Source organism: Chrysochloris asiatica, unplaced genomic scaffold (genome assembly GCF_000296735.1).
Source record: "Chrysochloris asiatica unplaced genomic scaffold, ChrAsi1.0 scaffold00042, whole genome shotgun sequence".
NCBI lineage: Eukaryota > Metazoa > Chordata > Mammalia > Afrosoricida > Chrysochloridae > Chrysochloris > Chrysochloris asiatica.
In genome coordinates this window covers 20,229,690-20,253,619 of record NW_006408560.1, presented here as the reverse complement: position 1 = coordinate 20,253,619, position 23,930 = coordinate 20,229,690, and the positions used below count along the sequence as shown (strand labels likewise).

The window sequence follows — 23,930 nt, the reverse complement described above, 5'->3', positions numbered from 1 at the left end:
AATATCTGAATCTGAGTAACAGATTTATTGCTTTCACAGCTGAATTTCCTTGGACAACTTTCTTAATTTCATGATAATATTACCTGCTTAACCTCCTTACTTAGGTAGTGGTTGTGGAAATGAGATGATATGCTAATGAAAATTTACCTAACTTGCAATACATACTGTCAGTATAAGGTAGTAAGATGATCTTGAGGACCAGTAAAATAATGGACCATTGTAGTAATAGTAACTTAGGAAAATCTCAGAAATTCCAAGAGTCAGTAGCTAAAAGCAGGGGCATCAATCTAAGATAGTTTAAGAGCCAATATTTGGTAATAGAAAGTATACTTGCTTCCATTTCTCTTTTATTCTACTTGTAAACCTACTCTAGGTTAGCATAATAAAGGCTCCCCAAAGGTCTAAGTGTCAGGCTTTCTTTTTTTTTTAAGTTTTTATTGTGAGGTTTACATGGGAGAACATCAGCTTTACACTCATCCCATCATATTTCATTTCATTGCAATTATTACAATCCCCTCCATGCATCATCAAATAACCAAAGGGTACACCACACAGGCCCACCCCCCGGCCATCAGCACACAGCCCTTCTCCCTGCCTGAGTCCCATGTCCCCAGCCGCTCCATCGATCCACGTTATCGTCTCTGTCTCCATCCCTGGCTTCACTGTCTCTCAGGGTAGGGTCCTGCTCTCCATTCTTCTCACTTGATGGTCCCAGTGACCTCCGCCCCTGGGCTGCAAAATCAATCACTCCCCTCCTTTTATCAAAAAAAAAATCTTACCTCACAGTCAGTCCTGATGGCAGTTATTCACTATTGTACCACAAGAGTCTTATCCCCATTTCCTTTTGCCAGCCTGGTCCCAACTGATTGGAAATCATTCAGTGGTGATTCTACCTTCCCCCACCCCATCTGGAACTAGGCTCCCTCTTGAAAGCTTGTAAGCCAGTTACTTGTTGCCTTTATAGCCCCCCTCCCCCCATTTTGGGTAGCCAGAGTCCATGTTGCCCATCCCTGTCAACCCTGTGTACTGAGAGAGGGTGGGAGTGATCCTCGCTGTAAAGATTTGTTCCATTTTTTGAGCAACTACATCCATAAGTATAGCCATTTTTTGAGCAACTACATCCATAACTACATCAAATTGTAGCAGGTTACTCTTCCCCCCGCCACCCCTTCTTTCTTCTTCTAGTTGAGTTCTGATCATCCAGCCATCGAAGCAGATATTGGGTACTATCTGCAAGTATGGGTGTTCTTGTGTATCTCTGCTCACTTCATATCAGCTGGACACTTCACTGTCTGCTCTATTCCTCTGTGGCCATGTCACTGCCTCTGGGCCCAGGAGTCCCCGGGTCTTGCCATCCAAGTCTCCACCCAGGTTCATAGGGGTCCACTGAATGTGGTCGGGCTTAGCTCACAACTTCATTGCTGATTTTTCCCCCTCTTCCCTGGCTGGTGACCAGTGTGGTCACCAGCTAGACCACATGCCTGCTCATGATTCCCCTTGAGTCTCAGTCTTGGAAGGGATTTGCTCTGAGGGGTCTCAATCACTTGCCTTGATGACTCCCGGGCGAACAGCTTACTTGTTCTTTTTTTCTTATCCATTCTGCCACTCTCTGCCTCTTCACAGGTGCATTCAATCCATTGACATTCAATGTAATTATCTATTGTTAAGTGCCATTGAGTTGATTCCAACCCATAGCGACCCTATTTCTGAGGAGCGTTATGAATGAATTGCTGCCTTTATGTTAATTTTTTGATAGTGCTGTTCATTCCTTTGTTCTGCATGCCTTCTTGTGCTGAGTTTGTGTTTTTTGTGCTCCTTGGGGTTACCTTATAGTCTATTAATTTTCTCTCCATTTAAGACAATCTGTTGTATCCTGTAATCTACCTGGCCTCCTCACCACCTGGATCTTTGTTCCTACATTTTTCCCTTCTTTGACATTGATATTATTTTGATCTTTGGTTGACCTCCCAGCTCCTTTGAATTCATTGTTATAATTTTGTTCTGTTCTGGACTCTGCTATCCGTCATCTAAGTTTCAGGTGGTTTTGCTACACCTGTCAATCTCTGGTTGTTGTCTGTTCTTGTTGGTTTTCAGTCCAACTATCTCCTCTGTGGACATTTCTGATTCTTCCTGTTCCAGAATGCCAGTAATTCTTAAGTTGTTCCTCTTCGCGTTATCCAGCATGACTCTTAGACTCTCCTCAATTTTTTTTATCCTTTTTTCTGCTTGCTCTTCTATCTTAGCAGTATTGAGAGACTTGTCTTCCAGCTCTCTGGTTCTGGCTTCCATCTCTTTGATTCTGCTCCTTTCCTCTTTCAGTATATTGTCCATTTCTGATATGTTATTATTAATCATCTGGACCTCTTTTTGCAGGTTTTGGATTGTTTCCAATGCTGTATCGATCTTGTTTGATTGCTCTTACAGTATTTTCCTCACTTCTTCCTTGTTTTCCTCCACCCCTTTTCAGAGCATTTGAATTTGTTTCCATATCATTCTTCTGAATTCCTTCTCTGGCAAATCCAAAACCAGCTCTTCCTCTTCTGGGGAGCCTTTGTCTGTCTCCAGCTCATTTGTCTGTTACTCTTTTGTGTTTATGGACATGTTTTGAGATCTTTTGTTGTGTTTTGTTTTTCATTTCCAGTAGTTTTGTGGGTTTTTCAGTGCTTAAATGGATGTTTGTTGTTGTGTTATTAAGCTTACTGGTTGTCTCCTGGTGAATATGATCAGGAGATAGGCTTCCCTTTTCTCATATAATGCTTAGCAGCTGTTATTGGCTCTTGTCTTAGTGGTGGAATATTAAGGGGTGTGCTTGTAGCTTGGCTATATGGCCACGATTGCTGTCTTTTCTAGGGTAACATAGAGAGAAAAGGCTCCCAACTCCAGGAAAAATGTGTGATCAAGAGAACCAAAAGCAGAAGCAATATAAAAGCAGAGACAAAAACCACCACTTTGAAAAAAAAATAAAACTATGGCTGACTGTCTAGTCACCTTGCTACACAGGCAGTCTGTATGCACCATAGAAGCCTCCAGCAGTGGGTAGGGCGCACGCTCAGGCCCTGCCTCTAGTCACTACCATAGAGGTGCACAGATAGATATTGAGAAGTTAATGGGAGAAAGATTGTCTACTATTTTTGTCTCTGAAGGTCAGTTAGGTATCTGCGTGTACACAGCGTAAGTCTCGAGATAGTTGCATCCTTTTATGTTAGGGTTTTACAGATTGTTTATATGGTTTGTCTGTCAGGCCAGACCAGGTTTTTTCTTGCTGGATAGGCCGGAGTAAAGGGTCCTGCACAAGTTAACTTTAGGGCTGGCATTCATAGGCTGGCATCATAAAAAGCCGCCAAGCTCTTTCTTTCTGTGCCATGGGAAAACTGTGGGGTCAGTGCTGGACTTTTTCTGGGGGCGTTGTGCACCTACCCACCTGAAGGCGCCCAGGCTGGGCAAAGAAGGAGTGACAGGGAACAGAAGGAAAAAATGTGTAGACTCCCCCGCACCTCCTTTTGCAAATGTCACTACAGTGCTTTTAGCACCAGTTCCCTGTGCCGGTCTGGCTGTAGCCCTGCCCAATGAGCTCCACCCACATGGGGTGGCCACAGAGGGAGTCCCATTTTGAGCAATTCCTAACTCGCAGTATTTTCCTTTATACCATGATTTTTCCACTTGCGTGTGCAGGAAACTAACACCTGGACCTTATGCTAGATCCAGAGCTCTGGGGGTATTCCATAAGCACAGCTTCTCTGGGTTTTTAGTCCCTCTCCCATGGAGCCTTTCCTACCTGGCTGTCTCTGCCAGCACCCAAACCAGAAACCTGTGTCAGGCTTTCTTACATATATGTTGTTGTTGTTAAGTGCCATCAAGTTGGTTCTGACTGATAGCAACCTTGTGTAGGGTTTCCAAGGAGCTGCTGGTTAGTTTGAACCTCTGACCTTATGGTTCAAACCAACATATATGAAGCATGAAAATACACACTATATTAAAAATACTAAGTGGACATAACTTTGACAGCTTTTGAAAGGATATAACTTACGTCAGACTTGCCTGTGTGTGATCAGTTTCTCTGTTTCTTCTCTCTGTAGGGAAGGGAGGAGCTCTGGCCGCTGACATTGACATTGACACTGTTGGTACCGAAGGCTGGGGAGAGGATGCAGAACTGCAGTTGGATGAAGGTAAGAGTGCTATTCTACGGCTGTTCTGGCAGGATGGACTCCATGAGTGGGGACTGGGTTGTAGGGCAGTTCTGTAGGCTTCCAGATCATGGGGATCAACAAGGTTTCCAGTGGTTTGCTTTCCTTTGGTTAAGATTGTGTCGCTACCCACAGCTGTTTTGAATCTGGATTTTACTTACAGATGGGTTTGTGGAGGCTTCAGATGGTTTGGGTGATGATGCTCTTGGCAAAGGACAGGAAGAAGGAGGTGGTTGGGATGTAGAAGAAGACCTGGAACTTCCTCCTGAGCTGGTATGTGGAATTCTTACCCTTGTAATGCTCTCTCCCTATGAAAACAAGTAGACTTATTCCCACCTCTCATCCTCTACCAGCATTCTGACATAGTAACAAATAGGAGATCTAGACCCTCCTTCTAAACTCATGCTTAGCTCCTCTTAGAAAGAAGGGGGGAAAGTTAGGGTTAGTGGCCTTGTCACTTCCACCTATCCTGAGTTAACCTAAGGAGGGAGGGAATCTAGGACCTACCTCTAGTACGTTGTTTATGTCCCAATGAAAACCAAAAACGACTATATAGCTACAGCAATCAAAACAGCCTAGTACTCATATAACAATAGACACATAGGCCAATGGAATAGAATTGAAAGTCCAGAAATGAACCCACACATCTATGGTCAAATGATTTTGACAAGGGTGTTAAGTCCATTTGATGGGGAAAAAAGATTCTCTTCAATAAATGGTTCTGGGAAAACTAGATTGCCACACACAGAAAACTGACATAGCATCCATGCCTCACAGCATACACAAAAACAAATTCAAAATGGATTAAAGGCCTAAATGTACAAACTGAAACCATAAAATTCTTAGAAGAACAAGCAGGAGCAATGCTGTCAGGAGTAGCATTTAACAGTTATCTAATAATAAAAGCACAAACAATGAAACTTGTATTCATAAAAGTACTTTACCAAAAAAAGTAAAGAGATAAACTAAACTACCCAGTAGAATAATATCTTGGAAAACTATATATCTAACAAAATCTATATAAAACTTTGACAATTTAGCAACAAAAAGACAACCCAGTCATAAGATGGACAAAGGGCTTAAAAAGACATATCATCAAAGAGGAAATTCAAACACATAAAAAGATTCTCAGCATCATTAGCCACACCAGAGAGAAGCAAATCAAAACCATAATGAGGTACTGTTACATTACCACTACAATGTAGTCCTGGTGTAGCGCTGTGGGTTAACGCGTGGACTGCAAGATCCATTTAAACCATAAGGTTGATGGCTCGAGATCACCAGCCACTCCCTGGAAACCCTATATGGTGTAGCTGTGAGTCAGAATGACTCGACGGCACTTAACAACAGCGACATTTCAATGGTCCTAGTGTGGTACTGTAGGATAAACACTGGACTGCTGACCAACCACAAGGTTGATGAGTCAAACCCACCAGCTGCTCCTTAAAAACCATACATAGGATCACTATGAGTCAGAACTGATTTGACAGCATTTAACAATAAGGATGGCTAACATGAAAAAATTTTTTAAATGTTAACAAGGATGTGGGGAAATTGCTGGTAGGAAATGTAAAATGGTATAGTCTTTGTGAAAAACAGTGTGGCAGTTTCTCAAAAGCCTAAAAATCAAACTAGCATATGTACCCAGCAATAGCACTTCTAGGTATATGCCCAAAAGACATGAAAAAGACTCAAACAGAACCTTGCACGCCTTTGTTCAATGCAGCACTATTCACATTAGTCAAAAGGTAGAAACAGTCTAAATACCCATCAGGAAGAAATAGAAATGATGAAGTTAATGGGGTTTGCTTCCTTTGACTCTACAAAAGGGAAGAAGGTAGATGGTTCTGTGAATGCCTACGCCAGGCAGTATATGAATCGAAAAGGTGCATTCAACAGACCTTTGGACTTCATTGCATGGGAATTAAAATGTTGAAAAATGATTTTTTCCCTCACCTTGGTCAAAAGAGTGGGTTTTATATTTTGTATTTAATATGCATCAAAAACAAGATCTCAGTTCTGCCTCCTTATAAAACAAGAAAATACTTATGAATTGTGTAGTTCCGTTTACCCTGCCTCAGAAGGAGAAAGGATAAATATTACGTTTTTTCTTTTGGGAAATATCACTGGGGGGCAATCATCAACCCCAGTTTGTTTGTCCTTATTCCTTTGGAAGCCGTATATGTTTTCTTCTTGAATGTTTGTTAGGACTTTTTTTAAAAAACATAAATAATTTGGATGTAAGTTCCCCAATAAAGTAGTATTTCTTTAAAAAAAAAAAAAAAAAGAGAGAGTGAGTTAACCTGAAAGAGGTACATCTGCCGTCTTCCACATGCACATTTATATTGGTAAGCACAGTTGAAATTAATGTCAAGAATGTTCTTTGCTAAAAGATGAGATTCCAGAAGACAAGTGCTATCTTATATGGGCATTGACCAATAGCAGTGGATTCAGAAGTTTAGGAACCCATGAGTTTGAGTTCTGACTCTGCTGTTCATTAGCTTTGTGACTTTGGCACGTTGTGCAACTTAGCAAAGTCATATTTTATAAAATGCTTTAATAATTCCTACCTTACAGATTGTGCATAGGGGCGCTATAAGTCGGTGCCGACTCGATGGCACCTAACAATAAACAACCTTACAGATTTGTGGGGAGAGAAGAAAATAGGTAAAAATGTAGTGTTGTGTCATACAATAAATGATACTACAAAACAACAGAATGATTACATAATCAGGGTTTTGCCAAGGGCAGCTTATGAAAAGACAGAAAGGTCCTTTTGTTGGTGGTGCTTCTGTATATCGTTCTGTTACTTTTTTGAGAGAGTGTTCTATTTTGAGCGTCTTCTCCCATTACTATTACTTGCCTCCACAGCAGAGGCTGGGACAAGGTAGTGATGGATTGTGTTTGGGATTTATCAGGACAAAGTGCTTTAGCAGCTTTAAAACGGACTCCATTTTTACCCTAGGATGTACCCTCTGGGGCAGCTGGTGGAGCTGAGGATGGTTTCTTTGTGCCCCCAACCAAGGGAACCAGCCCAACTCAGGTAAGTAAGCTGGAAAACATGGCCCTGGGGTTGAATATTTTTGAGCTGACTAATATAAGGGGCTTCTAAAAATTAATGGAAATTTTTTATTTTCTTTTAATTCCATTTCCCACAAACATTTTGAAACCTTCCTGTACTTGATTTATGTGTCAACACTATCAAATACCATTCTGCTACAGGTATAGAATAGGATAGTTTGGGAAGCAAAAGATTGAAATTTCAAATGAGCTGGGTTTTCTGGTTTTGTTTTTGTGTGTGTGTGTATTAGATCTGGTGCAATAACTCTCAGCTTCCAGTTGATCACATTCTGGCAGGCTCTTTTGAAACAGCCATGCGGGTAAGTGTCTTGAAGTAATCTTGACTTTTCCTCTTGAGTATGCCTAGCCCAGATCTCCAGAGGTGGTTGACTTGTCTTAGCCAAATACACTCAAGGCAGGAAGTGTGTATTTAACATGGAAGTCCTATCTCTTGATCTAAGTGTACTTGGCTCACAAGGCCTTTCCACTTGGCCTAGTAACTTCTGAAGACAAGTCTTTCCAGCCATCTTCCACCCATTTATAGCTTCTTTCCTAGTTTCACAATGAGATCAGTACCCTTTCCAGAATACATAGATATTTTGAACACTTAAGTCCTGGGCTATAGTGGCAATGTAACAATTTGCAATAATGTGGACTCTGTATCAAACACTATCCTAAATGCTTTTTAAAGTAGTTTTATATGAGATAAATTCTATAATTTAGTATATTTTACTGGTAAGGAAACAAGCACAGAGAAATTAAACATCTTTTCCATGACCATTAGTTTTTAAGTTGTTAAGTGCTGTCAAGTCGGGTCCAACTCACAGTGACCCTGTATGGGGTTTTGAGGAGCGACTGGTGAATTTGAACCACCACACTTGCTGTGGGATAGTGCACTGGACCTCAAAGTCACTTGAATCGCAAGGTCAACAACTCCAGCTTTTTAAGTGGTGGGGCCAAAATCTTTTGTTTCTTTCCTTTTTATCCAGCTCCTTCATGATCAGGTTGGGGTAACCCAGTTTGCCCCCTACAAGCAACTATTTCTCCAGACATATGCCCGGGGCCGTACCACTTACCAAGCTCTGCCCTGCTTGCCCTCTATGTATTGCTACCCTAATCGCAATTGGTAAGACCCCTTGCTCCTTGCTTCTACCTATTCCAAGTCATGGTAGCTATTTCCAGAGGTAGCCAATAACACTTTCAGAATGTTCGCAAAGCTGTGATTTTCTACCCAAAGCTGTGATTAGCCTACCACTTTATAAGGTTTGGCTTACTCCTATTGCCATCCTATTTCCAAGCTACTTACACAATAGGGACATTGTCATCATTTTTGCCAGAAAAAGAAGTTGAATCCTAGTTGGCTGCTTACTATCCTTTGCCTTCTTCCTGCTTTTCCTTTTCCAGGAAGGATGCAGGGCTGAAGAATGGTGTTCCGGCAGTAGGCCTGAAGCTTAATGACCTCATCCAGCGGTTGCAACTGTGCTACCAGCTTACCACAGTTGGCAAGTTTGAGGAGGCTGTGGAAAAATTCCGCTCCATTCTACTCAGTGTGCCACTTCTTGTTGTGGATAACAAACAGGAGATTGCAGAGGTAAGAGGGGCTAGCCACTTGCCCCAGGTCCGGGCACCCCCACATTCTTGCCTCTGTACCATGACCTTCCTCTGCCTTGTTTTCCAGGCCCAGCAGCTCATCACCATTTGCCGTGAGTACATTGTGGGTTTGTCCATGGAAATAGAAAGAAAGAAGCTACCCAAGGAAACTTTAGAACAACAAAAGCGCATTTGTGAGGTAAGAGCTATGGGCCTCTGAGTAATACAAAGACAACTTCTCCATCATTTATTAGATCTGAATTTAATAATTTCAGACTCAATATGGGGATGAAAAGAGATTTGGACCCTTTCTTTTTGGAGAGATGCTGCAGTTTGTTTGTTTTGTTTTGTTTTCACCTTAATGTATGTGTGATACCTTATCGATCCCAGCTTTTGCATCAACCTGGCATGTGTTCCTCTTTATGTCCAACAGATGGCAGCTTATTTCACTCACTCAAACCTGCAGCCTGTACACATGATCCTGGTGCTGCGCACAGCCCTCAACCTCTTCTTCAAGCTTAAGAACTTCAAGACAGCTGCTACCTTTGCTCGACGCCTGCTGGAGCTTGGGCCCAAGCCCGAGGTGGCTCAACAGGTGCTGCTTCATAGAGGAACCATTTCTGGTCCTACATGGAGGCAGTAGGTTTTCGCCTCTGAAACAAAACAGAACCTTCAACAAAAATCCATCCTCTAGTTACTTACCTAATGCCTCCTTTTGTTTCTAGAAATAGACTTAATAACTTATTCACACATGGCACCAGTTTGAGAGTGATCTGCAACCCAAAGTAGCGCCATTGCACCTGAAAAGAACCCCAATCTGTCCTCAAACTGCAGCTATCTCATCTGTCACCAACCTCCACAGACCCATTTGTCTTAATTTTCTAGTGCTGCTAACAGAAGTGCTACTAATGGGTGCCTTTAACAAGCAGAAATTATTTTTTTTTATGTTAGAAATCTGAAGTTATGGTATTTGCCACATAGGAAGACTTTCTGTGTTGGCTCTAGGGGAAGGTCCTTGTCTCTTTTTAGCTTTTAGAGACGAATACACACCAAGGAACTGTTCTTGGGTCTAGCTCCGTGAGCCACTTTGGTGTGAGAAGGGATAAGGCAGATATAACAGAAATAGCAGTTGTCATCCCTTCATATATATTCTCTACATGGAAGAGGACCTGTATTCACATGGTACAATTTTAATCTTGCATCAAAAAAATTGCTAAGCCATGGTGATGAGACTATTTTCAATGACGTGTGTTGCTTTCAGTCCTTTTAAATAAAATCCCCCTTCCTTCTCGTAGACCCGAAAAATCCTGACTGCCTGTGAGAAGAACCCCACAGATGCCTACCAGCTCAATTATGACATGCACAACCCCTTTGACATCTGTGCTGCATCCTATCGGCCCATCTACCGTGGAAAGCCAGTGGAGAAGTGCCCACTTAGCGGAGCCTGCTATTTGCCTGAGTTCCAGGGTCAGATTTGCAGGGTCACTACAGTAAGTTTTGGCCATTAGGATATTGTGGAAGGAGAAAAAGAAAGGAGCATGGTGGTCCTTTCTCCTGGATTTGCCCCTAACTCCTTGAGACAGTGATAGTGGAGAAAGCTAGAATGTCTCCACTGCTCTGTAATAAATAGGAAGCATTTGTCTACCATGTCCATTAGGGGTGGAGGAAATCATCTTTTTTAGCTTCTCAATATCACAGATCCCTAACTTTCCCCTCTGTTTCCTCTTCCACAGGCGACAGAGATTGGCAAGGATGTGATTGGTCTGAGGATCAGTCCTCTGCAGTTTCGCTAAGACCCCCTTTTTGTGCACGATGGAGTCAACATATTTTACTTTCAGAGAATTAGTTCTTATATCATCATCGTAACATTCCCCTACTTCCATCCACTGCTCAGATTATTGGCATTTGACCCTCCCTGCCCTAAAGCCTCGTGTCCTTTTCTCTTACATTATGGCTAATCAAAATGGTTAAATTTGACTTCTTTGTCTATAACACCTTTTTATCTTCAATGGTTGTGGTCACAGTTGACCTGACCTTCCCAGTTTATAGCTTATAAGGAACAAATGGGAACTTGGTGATGAACATTCATTTGGTAAATTCATTCATTCCATATTTGTCCCTCCCCTTCCTACCATCTTTGTATCCTATGTGCTAGAAAGGAGTGGAATGCAGTAAGATACTATTTTCACTCAACTCTACCAAACTGTTAGCCATCCGTCCATTTTCTTGTGTGTCAAACTTCCCAAGTAAGTACCCTCTGTGTACCTAGAAATTTAAGGTCTGAGAGGAAACCATTTGATTTTCGAAAATTGTATACTACTTTATGTTGATTTTTCCTTTATAACCATTGTTCTTATATTTTATTTCTCACACCTAATAAAGTAGGTTTCTGTGAGAGCTTCTTGGCTTGCCATTTGTTTCCTAGACACGCTAACGTTTCTAGTCACCCCATGCAGCTGCCTTACTAAAGAAGATAGCTTTCTTGTAATAGTTATTTTTAATTTCAAAAGTAACTTATACCCACTGTTTAAAAACAAAGCAAAATAAAAAGTACATTTTTCATAGGATATACGTGAACCATAGATCTAAGCTGAGAATGGTAGGTAGCACATAGCTTTTCTATTCCATTTTTTACTGTAACCTTCCATATATTACTAATTATAATCATTACTGGGTACAGGTCATGTGCCTATTACTTATTCTAGATAATGTTCTTAATGTAATATGTGTATATATATCCATATGTCTGTTAGTTTGGCACACTGGTAGCTTACATACTGTTATGATGCTGGAAGCTATGCCTCTGGTGTTTCAAATACCAGCAGAACCACCCATAGTGGACATGTATCAGCAGAATTTACACACACACACTAAGAACAGGCTTTTTTTCAGGTGCCATCAAGTTGGCACTGACTCAGAGACCCTGTGCACAACAGAATGAAGCACTGCCCGGTCCCATGCAAACCTGCTGCAGTTAATAACTTGAACATACTTTGTACAGCTGGGAGAAACCTAATTGGAGATAAACTCCTAGAAATGGAATCGCTGCTTTGAGGAAAGAGCACAAGCCTTATATTTTGTACCTTTATATTATTGTTAAGTACCTAAGAGTCCATTCTGACTCATAGCAACCCTGTGTGGGTTTCCATGGAACAGCTGGTGAGCTTGAACTGCCGACCTTATGGATCAAGCCAACTTTTCAGTCTAACGCATTAACCCACAGCACCAGGACTCCACCTTTATATTATAAGTTGCCTTTTTAAACACAATATCACCAAACTAAGCCTACGTTCTTAAAATTTTGTGAACTACTTTGGTAACACTTTTCTCATGTTATAAACATTTTTCCTGTAAACAGACAAGTTAGTGATAAATCTTGACCAAAAAAACAACTTTTGTAAGTTTAACAAATTATCCAATTAACTGTGCACAACACGCACATTTGCTTAAACTGAGGGATGTGAAAAAAAGTGAGTCCCTGCCTCATGAAGTTTATGTAATTGAGAAGACAAGATGGGCATATGTGAAATAATTGTGAATACCAGACAAAAATCTGAAGATGACTAATAAGCAATAGAATGCCATTAAATTCTTAAAAAGTGGCATGAAGAAAATGTTGTAAGAATTGTTTCATAATAGTGCTCACTATATAAAGTAGAAAGACAAAAGGAGCAGCCAGTGAGTAAATATTGAGGTGAGTTGTTAGAAATATAAATAGTAAAAAGAGAAAAACAGAAACAAACTTGATAGACCGTGCAAAGGAATACTCATGCTATGATAGATCCCCATATTTCTCGATTATCTAGTAACTTTCTTATTTACTTAAGTATGTGATCACATTGGTGTGACAAATAGAAATACTAACTTGTAAGTGAACAAATGTTAACGTGTTTAGCATGTTTGATAAGTCATATTAGAGATGTCATCAATTCAGAGTTGAATGAAGAAATTAGCTTGGAATCAATTATGTGACAGATGTTGGGTTAAATACAGCCGTACAGTACCAACTCTATTGTTAAATATTTGTAAAATGAGCCCTAGATTAGGAAAGGGTTTTCAAAAGGACACAGATTTAGTGACAAGAGTTGGGAATAGAATTTAGGTCTTCCAGAGTTTTTTTTTCTTCCAAACACACTTGTGTGTTTGGAAGAAAGCAGGTTTTGCAGTGACATCAAAATGGATATCAGAAGAGACACAAACTTGCTCTCCAGCGTACAGATGATAAAACAAATGGAAGAAATGAGGAGTTCCAAGAGCTGAACAGAAAATTTCAAAGATCAGCTCCAGAAGATAAGGCCAAATATTCACAACAAAATGTGCAAAGATCTGGAATCAGAAAACCAAAAAGGAAGAACACGCTCAGCATTTCTCAAGCTGGGGGAACTGAAGAAAAAATTCAAGCCTCAACTTTCATTATTGAAGGAGTCTCTGGGAAAATTATTGAATGATGCAGAAAGCATTAAGAGAAGACGAAAGGAATACACAGAGTCACTGTAACAAAATGAAATGGTTAATGTAAGGAGGATGTCCAAGGTGCACTGAAGGAATTGGCAAAGAACAAAGCACGAGGAATTGATGGAATCAAAATTGAAATCTTTCAAGAAAGTGAGGCAGCACAGGAGGCACTCACTCATCTCTGCCAAGAAATTTGGAAGACCGCTATCTGGCCAACTGATTAGAAGAGATTCGTATTTGTGCCCATTCCAAAGAGAGGTGACCCAAAGGAATGTGGAAATCATCAATCTCTTTGATATCCCATGAGAGTTCAGTTTTACTAAAGGTAATACAGAAGAAACGGCTGCAGGCATACATTGACAGAAAACTTCCAGAGGTTCAAGCCGGATTCAGAAGAGGCCTTGGAACGAGGGATATCATTGTTGATGTCCCATGGGTCTTGGCTGAGAGCAGAGAATATCAGAAAGATGTTTACCTATGCTTTATTGACAACACAAAGGCTTTCGATTGTGTGGATCCAAAACTTCCAGAGGTTCAAGCCGGATTCAGAAGAGGCCTTGGAACGAGGGATATCATTGTTGATGTCCGATGGATTTTGGTTGAGAACAGAGAATATCAGAAAGATGTTTACCTATGCTTTATTTACTACACAAAGGCTTTCGATTGTGTGGATCATGACAAGCTATGGACAACATTGTGAAGTATGAGTATTCTGGAACACTTACTTGTGCTCATGAGGAATGTGTACCTGGATCAAGTGGCAGTTGTCTGAACAGACCATGGGAACACTGAACAATTTAATATTAAGAAAGGTGTGCAACAAGGTTGTAATTCTTTCACCATACTTATTCAACCTGTATACTGAGCAAACAATTATGAGAAGCTGGGTTATATGAAGAAAAACGTGACATGAGGATTGGAGGAAGACTCACTAACAACCTGCGATATGTTGATGATATAACCTTGCTTGCTGAAAGTGAAGAGGACTTAAAACATTTACTGATGAAGATCAAAGAGCACAACCTTCAGTATGGATTACAGCTCAATGTAAAGAAAACAAAAATCCTCACCACTGGACCAATAAACAACATTCTCATCAACGGAGAAAAGATTGAAGTTGTCAAGGACTTCATTCTTCTTGGGTCAACTATCATCATTCATCAAGAAATCAAATGACGTATTGCATTAGGCAAATCTGCTGCACAAGAACTTTTTAAAGTGTTGAAGAGCAAAGATGTCAGCTTGAAGACTAAGGTGCGCCTGACCCAAGCCATGGTATTTTCAATAACCTCATATGCATGCGAAAGCTGGACAGTGAATAAGGATGACCTTAGAAGAATTGATGCTTTTAAGTTGTGGTGCTGGAGGAAAATATTGAAAGTGCCATGGGCTGCCTGTAGAACCAACAGATCTGTGTTGGAAGAAGTGCAGCCAGAGTGCTCCTTGGAGGCCAAGAAGGCCAAACTTTGTCTCTCATACTTCGGACAAATTGTCAGGGAGGACTAGTCACTGGAGAAGGATATCATGTTTGATAAGGTAGAGGGTCAGAGAAAAAGAGGAAGACCCTCAACCAGATGGATTGTCCAGGTGGCAACATCGATGAACTCAAGCGTGACAACACTAGTGAGGTTGGCCCAGGATTGGGCAATGTTTTGTTCTGCTGTGCATATGGTTGCTACGAGTCGGTACTGACTCTATGGCACCTAACAACAACAAAATATAAGTGTGCCATAACTGTGAAGGGACATTTTAAGCACCTAGTCTGGTGCTTGATACACGGTACTCAAAGGTTTGTTAGAAATCTAAAAACCAGAGATGAAGTTATTTACACATTTTGTTTTGTTTTTCTTCTCCTAACCTTTATGATAATTTATCCTTATCTAAAACAACTTTGGTTGTATAAATTACTGTGTGTGTGTTTAATCGTACCTTAAACCTAATTCCCAAGCAACTACCTTCTTGTTAAATGTCATCGAGTCAGTTCCAACCCATAGCATCCCTGTATATGGTTTCCAAGGAGCGGCTGGTGAGCTTGAACCACCGACCTTGTGGTTCAAACCTACTTTGCAGTCCAGCACATTAACCCACAGTGCCACACCAAGACTCCCATCAGCTAGTTTAGGATTCCTGATTTATCTCTTGTGTCTAACACAAGGTTTTTAAAACAATGGTAAATACTCTCTAAATTGTAAAATGTATTTGTCTCTGAGATAGTTGCATTCTGACTGATCTGAACAGTAATTGTCCAAAATTGTCTCTCTTTAAGCTTCCTCACCTAAAAATCAGATTGGAAGTTGGGGGTCTTTGTGGAGAAAAGGAGATAGGACAGAGAAGGCCAGAGAGTAGATCAAGTCTATTACATTTTAATTTTCCTTTTGCTCAGTCTAATTTTTCTGCCTGATTGATTCAACTTACACTGAGTTCTTAGTACATTTGAATTACTTACTATACACCTGGCCCTGTGACCAACCAGTTTAGTAAAGAATAGGATATTTAAGATGTTCATTTGATTCATCAGAGAAGCTGCCTATTTTGAGTCTAGGAATCCTGGTGTGGCACTGCAAGATAAAGCTCTGGGCTACAAGGTTGGTTTAAATCGCAAGGTCTGCGTTCAAACTCCCCAGCAACTCCGTGGAAACTCTATACAGGGACCCTATGAGTCATAACCAACTGGACAGCACTAACAACAGGAACGCAAAGAATTGCCATGAATGCCTGTTAAATACTAGTTTTTAGTCTAGGCACTGGGGATTCAGCAGTGAAACTAACAGAAAAAAATCCTTGCCTTCTTGGTACTTAATTCAAGGGTGGGGTAGGAGTGAGGGGGCAGAGACAATAAACAAGATTTTTTAAAGTATATAGTAAGTCAGATAATGTATAGTGTTAAAGAGAAAAATATACCCAGAAGTATGTATGTATGTATGTATGTATGTGGGAACGGTTGCAATTTTACTTGGTTAGACTAAAAAAGAAGTCTCAAAGAAATGACATTTGAATAAAATATTGAAGGCAGTGAGAGGAAAAATAGTGTGGGTTCTTATCCACTCCAATTGTCTTCTTGTTATATATGTGGTGTTAAGTGCCGTTGAGTCAGTTCCCACTCATAGCGAGTCTCTATAAGGATTCCAAGAAGCTGCTGGTGGGTTTGAACTGCCAACCTTGTAAGTAGTCCAGCGCTTATCTTACCTCGCCACACAGGACTCCTGTATGTATGTTGTTGTTAAGTGCCGTCGAGTCGATTCTGACCCATAGTGACCCTGTATATAGTTTCCAAGGAGCAGCTGGTTAGCTTGAACCACCGACCTTGCAACTCAAACGATTTTGCAGTCTGGCGCATTAGCCCACAGGGCCACACCAGGACTCCTATATAGGTAGCTTTTGCTTACTTGTAGGCAGTTTGTCCCAATCTGGCCAATCCACAGTTTGGGAAGAAGTAATGAAATAGCAACTGCTCTAGATAATGTGGGAAGTTGATGTAAATGACTGCCATTAATACAACCATAGCAGAACGCAGTCAGCCTTTGCCCTTAGGATAGTTCGTTCAGTGTTGTTAAGTGCCTTTGAGTTGGTTCCGACTCCTGGTGGTTGGTGGTTATTTGCCGTGGAGTGGGTTTGACTTATAGCGACCCTGTACAGGCTTTCCAAGGCTGTAAATCTTTAGGGGAGCAGAAAGCTTCACCTTTCTCCCGCGGAACAGCTGGTGGTTTCAAACTGCTGACCTTGCAATTCGCAGCCCGATTCATAGTAATCACTACGTTACCAGAGCTCCGAATTCTAGTGACCTTATATAGAGGGTTTCCTAGGAGCAGCGAGCTTGACCTTGCAATTCAAACCGACTTTGCAGTCCAGCGAATTAGCCCCACAGCGACACACCAGGATTCCGAGCGAATGAAGGTTCCTGTCCCTTTAAAAATGGCGGCTCCGGACTCGTCAACAATGCTATTGGTTGCACAGGCAGAAGGGGCGGTAGTGAACGGGTGGTAATGAGGTGCCCCGCCCTCTACGGAAACTCAGAGGTAACAAGATGGCCGCCGTTGAAGAAGACTGTGGAGTTGTGGCCGATCAGGAATTGGAAGAGCTTCTGGAAAGTAAGAGCCAGTAAGGAAAAGGCCCGGAGTGGGCTGGTGTGTGGAACTATTCAGGGAGTCAGCCTGAAATATTTGGGGCGGAGTGGGAGTGGTTCACCAAAGGTTGGGCGCAGGAGGACGTCTGATCAGGACTCCGAAGAAAATCTCTGGGTTACTCTCTTTCGCGGTGGGAATTGGGGAGCTCACTTTTGACCCCTGATGACAAAGACCGTTGATCCTCTGTTGTAGGCGAAAATAGTAGCTCACAGAACGGTGTTTCTCGATTCATGTCCAGAGTCTTCTTTCTTTAGATTAAGAAATTCTTGAAATCTAGCTTCCCGCCAGCAGCAGTCTTTCCGTGGTGGGCAACGAACCTGGCATTTAGGAATTGATGACATTAACTCTTCTTAAGTCGGTAGCACGCCTTTTCGTGCCCCTGCCCTATCCTTCCTAGCACAAGTGACGCTTCCTTCCTCCCAGTCCTTTCACCTTTCCCTCACTAGGCCACTTTCCAGTACTTTCATCATGTCAGTGGCTCAAGCTGTCTCTGGAACCATTTTCCTTAGAAACTGAGGGTGAGTCGGCCTCTGGTCAAGCCAGTTCCCCCGCCCGAAAAACGGTGAATAGACTTTTCTTTCTTGGCCCTGTCCTCCACTCCTCTCTCTGTTGGGTTCCTGCCCAGTGTGAGGCCGGTGACCTGCCCCCCACGCTGGCAAGCAGGGATGGTGGTTGGCAAGCAGGATGGTGGCGACACAGGTGAAGAAGATTTTATCTCTTGCCCAGTCAAATTGAAAGGAAAACAGGAGTGCCCGCAACTTTTTGTGAATTGTGGGGATGGGGCCAGGGAACTTTAGGAGCTTAGCTGGAGCAAAGAGTTCAACTGTAGTTGAAGAGAAGGCTTAATGCCCTCCCGTGGAGAGTGGTGTGTTGTTTTTAGGTGCCATCCGACTCATAGTGACCCTCCTCTGCATGCCAGAACAAACATTGCCCAATCCTGTCCCATCCTTACAGTTGTTAGGTTTGAGCCCATTGCTGCTGCCACTGTGTCAGTCCATCTTGTTATCTTGTTGGAGGGTAGGAGTGTGGTCTTCTTCTTTGTCACTTACCCTCTACTTTACCAAGCTTGATGGTCTCCAGGGATTGGTCCCTCTTGACAACATAATGCAAAAAGTATGGGCCCTTCAATTTGCACTAGGACCAAGATCAATGAAAGCTGGGTGTAATATATTGTGGATTCTACTTTCTTGCCAAAGATTATTCCCTTTAGGGCTCCAGAATGAATTCTATGAAGGGACTTCTACGTTCTCTGTACCTGTTGGGTATTTTTATGAGATTTAAAGGCAATCATTTATGGGTGGTGAGGAAGGCACAGTGTAAATGGGCACATACTTTGCCCTTTGCAGAGCTGCTTTTAGCCTGTTGCTCCCAGGCGTGAGGCAGAGTTGCTTGTTCCACCTAAGAGTTTTCTTCCCCTTTGATCACAATAGATTAGGTGGTGGGAGAGAAATGGGAGACTTACTGACGGATGGGTTGAGAGGGGGAGAATCAAAACAGGAGAAAAATTGAGGAAAGTGGACAATTTGAAAAATCGTTCTTCTAATGTTTTGCCCAGAAACTACCCAGCCTTTCATTTTCACCCATCCCCATCACACACACCATGTCTCTTGTCTCTGAAGGTGCTCTTGATGACTTCGATAAGGCCAAACCCTCCCCAGCACCCCCTCCTACTGCCACAGCTCCTGATGCTTCGGGGCCCCAGAAGAAATCACCAGGAGACACTGCCAAAGTATAAATTCCAGTCAATTAAGGGAGGGAGAAGGGATGGGGATGCAGCTCTAAACTGAGGTGGGGCAGGCCCCTATGGGCCAGAGGGGAGTGGGGAAGGCGCCCCTTGGCCTCACGTTCCTGAGTGCATCTGCAGGTCTCTCTCCTTGTAAAACAGGGACTTGAAGTTGAGTGGAAGGATCTTTAAAAAGTTCCTTGAGAAAAGAGCAGTTATAAATGGCTAAATTGGTTACCCTTCCCTCCGTGGCCAAATGTCTTCCTTGCTGTCCTCACTGAGAGAGGTAGTTAGAGCTTGCAATGGAAGTGGGTAAGAGAGAAGCACTGCATTTCCCAGAGCCAGTGCCTGCATCTTCTACCTCAGGCCAGGTGCAGTGAGGTACCAAGTAAGAGACACAGTTCAGCTAACCTCCTCTGCAGGATGCTCTCTTCGCTTCCCAAGAGAAGTTCTTCCAGGAACTGTTTGACAGTGAGTTGGCGTCCCAAGCCACTGCAGAATTTGAGAAGGCAATGAAGGAGTTGGCAGAGGAAGAGCCCCACCTGGTGGAGCAGTTCCAAAAGCTCTCAGAAGCTGCTGGGAGAGTAGGTAAGGAGGAGACCCCAGGCAGCTAAAAATATGTTGCATTGTTGACTGAAAACACTAGGATTCTTAGTAAGGTTGACAGCAATCCCAGTGTCACTGTTGTGGGGTGGGTAAGGAGAGGTATTAGAAGGGGTGGGGATCCTGTTAAATGAAAGGGGTGAGATGAGTTGGAAAGTAATAGAAAAGATTATTCAAAACTAACCATTTTAAAGTTTGCACTGTTATTATGGGTGTCATCCTGTTGAATTAACTGCCATACAGTCCATACTGATTTTTGAAAATAAGCATAAATTTTAAAGATTTGGAGTGATAGTGATTCATACACTCCATATCCAAGCTGATAAGTATGTTAGGCTAGCCAAGCAGACACTTCAAATCCCAAACGATATTGACTCTGATCTCTCCTAGGCAGTGATGCAACTTCCCAGCAAGAATTCACTTCTTGCCTAAAGGAGACACTAAGCGGACTAGCCAAAAATGCCAATGACCTTCAGGTAAGGAGGTAGAGGTGGGCGACCACATGGGGCCCATTCCTGAATACCTTCACTCACAGGGCCTCAAAAGACAGAAATTCTTGGGTTTTATCTGTCCTTGTCTCACTGTTTTGAAACAGGCAAATTTAAATAATTCTCTGACTTTCTAACTTTCCCGATGATAAGCCATACCGAGAAGCCAATATTATATTGTTCACCTTTCTTGTCTTTTTTAGAACTCAGGTATGTCAGAAGAGGAGCTGAACAAGGCCATGGAGGGGCTAGGAATGGATGAAGGGGAAGGAGAAGGGAACATCCTCCCCATCATGCAGAGTATCATGCAGAACCTATTGTCTAAGGATGTGTTGTACCCATCACTGAAGGAGATCACAGAAAAGGTGTGTGAGCCACTGTTTCTGCTTTTCTTCTTTGCTCTGCATTGTATCAACTCATATGGGCTACTTTGTATACTCAGGGTCTAGATATAGAGTAACTTGAATGCACAAGTCCCTCTGGTTTTGTTTTTTTTTTTAACCTACTTTGTTTATTTGGAATGTGTAGAATTAGGGAAGTTATTTTTCTAAGAGATTCAAGTTACCAAGATGAGGATCTTGGGAGTAAGAGGAGAAATCACTCAGCTCTAATTTTCTGTAGATGGTTTTAAGACTGTGGGTAATTGATCAACTCTTTCTTCAATTTTTGTCTTCATTTAGGAGGGGACTTCAGAATGTTTGTGGAAAAATTCCATTACCTTTTCATTTCATTTTTCCATGAACTTTTCGAAGCCCCCTTACATTTCTTCACCGGTGATTCACTGAGGATAAACTGCATAGGTTCTCAGCACTGACTTTTTGTCATGAGCAGTTTACAGGTAGTTTAAGTGAATGAAGGTCCCTATACTCAAAAAGCGTAGTTTTACTAGAGATAAACTATAATAATATAGCATAGACATGTTTTAATGACACAAGGCAATATGTAATTAATTACAAAATGAGTAATATAGACCAGAAATTGGCAAACCAAACTGAAAAAAGGGTTTTTTTAAGGGTTATAAAACCTGTACATAGACCAAGAGGCAGTCATATGAACAGAATAAGGGGACACTGAATGGGTTAAAACCAGGAAAGGTGTGTGCCCGTGTTGTATTCTTTTACCATATTTATTCAATCTCTGCTGAGCAATAATCCGAGAAGCTGGATTATATGAAGAAGAATGTGGCATCAGGATTGGAGGAAGACTCTTTAACAACCTGTGATAAGCAGATGATACAACCTTGCTTATTGGAAACGAACATCAAAATACTACTGATGAACATCAAAGACTATAGCCTTCACTATGGGTTGCACCTCAATGTTAAAAAAAAAAAAACAGGACAAAAATCCTCACCAATAAATATCATGATAAATGAAGAACAGATTTAAGTTGTCGAAGACTTCATTTCACTCGGATCCACCATCAACACTCATGGAAGCAGCAGTCAAGCCATCCAACAACATATTAGACAAATCTGCTGCACGAGACCTCTTTCAAGTGTTGAAGAGCAGAGATGTCAATGTGAGGACTAAAGTGAGCCCGACCCAAGCCATGGCTTTTTCAGTAGCTTCATATGCATGTAAAATTTGGACAATGAATAAGGAAGAGCATAGAAGAATTGATACTTCTGAAGACATCATGTTTGGTAAAGTGGAGGGTCAGCGAAAAAGTGGAAGACCCCCCCAATGACATGGACAGGCACAGTGGCAGTGGCAGCAGACTCAAGATTAAAAATGATTGTGAAGATGGCACAGGACCAGGCAGTGTTTTGTTCTATTGTGCATAATGTTTCTAGGAGTTGGAACTGACTCGACGGCACCTAACAACAATGATAAGGGTTGTAGAAAAACAAAACAAAAAAGAATATGTGACAGAGACCATATGTGGCCCACAAAGCCGTCACATAAAAAATTTACCAAAATCTAGTCTAGACCATAAATACTTGCACTGGCCTAACCAGTTGCTCTCTCTCTTGTGGAACTTGATTATTTAGCTCATTCTTCTATGTCCCTGTCCCTTTCATATAGTTGTCATTGCCCTTCACTACTCATTGTTCACCTAAATCTTAACTACTCATTCTCCCTTTTCTCAGTATCCAGAATGGCTACAGAGTCACCGGGAATCTCTACCTCCAGAGCAGTTTGAAAAATATCAGGAGCAACACATTGTCATGGGCAAGATATGTGAGCAGTTTGAGGCAGAGACCCCAACAGACAGTGAGACCACTCAAAAGGCTCGTTTTGAGATGGTGCTGGATCTTATGCAGCAGGTAAAGCCCTCTTTTTCTATCTGCCTTTTGCTTGGGTGTTCAGTGAATTTGGTGTCTGGGAAGGATTCCACACTGCCAAAGCTGGGTGGAAGAAAGAGCACAAGAGAGGCAACAGCATGGTCCCCAGAAGACTCAGTGATCATAGTTCAGGTTCCTTTTCTAGGCTGCTATCTTGTTTTCTGGGCTTTTTCCTATCTCATGTGCCTCTCTCCTTATTTTCTAGTTACAGGACTTGGGTCACCCCCCAAAAGAGCTGGCTGGAGAGATGGTAAGTTTGCTTTCGCCTCCTAGATTTTAATCAGATTCCCAGTTTCCAGAATCTTGTAACTTTTAATGATTTCATCTAAAGTGATAACTCTGACTACTGGGGCTGGACCTTCAGAAAGTCTGAACTAAAGTGAACTGTGATCAGTTTTCTGAGTCCCTTCATCTCTTCTCCAGCCTCCTGGCCTCAACTTTGACCTGGATGCCCTCAATCTGTCAGGCCCACCAGGTGCCACTGGTGAACAGTGTCTGATCATGTGAACCACCACATGTTTTCCTCCCTGCTTCCCAGCCATGGGAAACATCTGGATTCAGCAGAACCATTGGGAGCCGAGGCAGGAGTGTCATCTGCAGGAGCGATCTACCCACAGCTCTCTGCCATCCTACCCAAGACTGTGCCATACCAGCTGAGGCTTTACCTCTGTTTTTCTAGGAATAAGGCCATTTCTGTTAGTCCTGACTGATTGTTGTTTCAGCTGCTAGCAAAGGCCCAGCTACCTGCCAGGTGAAGAAAGGCATTCTTTTTGAGACATGCACCTTCTTTCTCTCAAAATAATGTTAAATATGGCCACTCTGATGCTCGCCTTTACACCCAGGGTCTTTGTGCCTTGTCTCTATTCCCTGTTGTGGACATGGAGAGCAGGGACAGAGTCCTGGAACACTATATTTCTACAGTTCTGCTAGCAAGGGACTTTGGGAATGGGGAGGAACTTAGTGTAGGCTGAAGCTGTAGTTCCGTCATCCTCTCCTCTCACCTTCAGACTGCTCTGAATTTTAAGGTGAGAAAGGTTCTAATTTAATGTATCTAATCACATTGGGAGAGAAGCCCGGGATTCTCCTCTCTGGGTGCTGAGCTCCCAACGTACTGTTTTAGCCTGCAAACTCAAATTGCTGCATTGGTTCTTTCTGTAGTGCCATGGGAGCTAGGTGAACTCAGCCCCTCAATTTCCTTTGTCCACTGCCTTTCCTCTTAATCCCTCTTTTTAAAATACTTATTTATTCCCGAGCCTAAGCTGTGACAAAAAACCCATCCAGTTTCCCCTCATCTAGTCCATTCACCACTGACATTGTTCCCTTCTCCCAAGCAAACAGACAGTTACAGTGTCAGGTCTGGAAAATGAGTGACCTTTCCCAGATATATTCTGGTTTATTGGAGACTTCCAATTCCCT

At 42.1% G+C, this 23,930-nt stretch overlaps 2 protein-coding genes across 5 annotated transcripts in view; both read left to right on the top strand.

Annotated features, from left to right (window-relative positions):
- Positions 1–10,627, top strand: part of COPA (coatomer protein complex, subunit alpha) — a 64,251-nt gene extending 53,624 nt beyond the window's left edge. For both annotated transcript variants that reach the window (XM_006861651.1, XM_006861650.1), the window contains exons 24-33: positions 4,077–4,166; positions 4,348–4,457; positions 7,150–7,227; positions 7,496–7,564; positions 8,234–8,370; positions 8,649–8,835; positions 8,923–9,033; positions 9,268–9,429; positions 10,130–10,324; positions 10,568–10,627. In XM_006861651.1, coding sequence (XP_006861713.1) covers positions 4,077–4,166; positions 4,348–4,457; positions 7,150–7,227; positions 7,496–7,564; positions 8,234–8,370; positions 8,649–8,835; positions 8,923–9,033; positions 9,268–9,429; positions 10,130–10,324; positions 10,568–10,627 — 1,199 coding nt within the window. The remainder of the gene's footprint in view (positions 1–4,076; positions 4,167–4,347; positions 4,458–7,149; positions 7,228–7,495; positions 7,565–8,233; positions 8,371–8,648; positions 8,836–8,922; positions 9,034–9,267; positions 9,430–10,129; positions 10,325–10,567) is intronic.
- A 6,682-nt stretch (positions 10,628–17,309) lies between these two features.
- Positions 17,310–23,279, top strand: PEX19 (peroxisomal biogenesis factor 19). Of its 3 annotated transcripts, none has more exons than XM_006861646.1 (8): positions 17,310–17,377; positions 19,033–19,142; positions 19,559–19,724; positions 20,130–20,215; positions 20,431–20,592; positions 22,320–22,496; positions 22,720–22,764; positions 22,938–23,141. In XM_006861646.1, the coding sequence occupies exons 1-8, from the start codon at positions 17,314–17,316 to the stop codon at positions 23,019–23,021; spliced, it is 894 nt and encodes a 297-aa protein (XP_006861708.1). In that variant the 5' UTR covers positions 17,310–17,313; the 3' UTR covers positions 23,022–23,141. The 3 variants fall into 3 exon arrangements, with proteins under 3 accessions (XP_006861708.1, XP_006861709.1, XP_006861710.1); XM_006861647.1 differs by having other exon boundaries at positions 17,314–17,377; positions 22,990–23,013; XM_006861648.1 differs by lacking the exon at positions 19,033–19,142 and having other exon boundaries at positions 17,316–17,377; positions 22,938–23,279.
- The last annotated feature ends 651 nt before the right edge of the window (positions 23,280–23,930 follow it).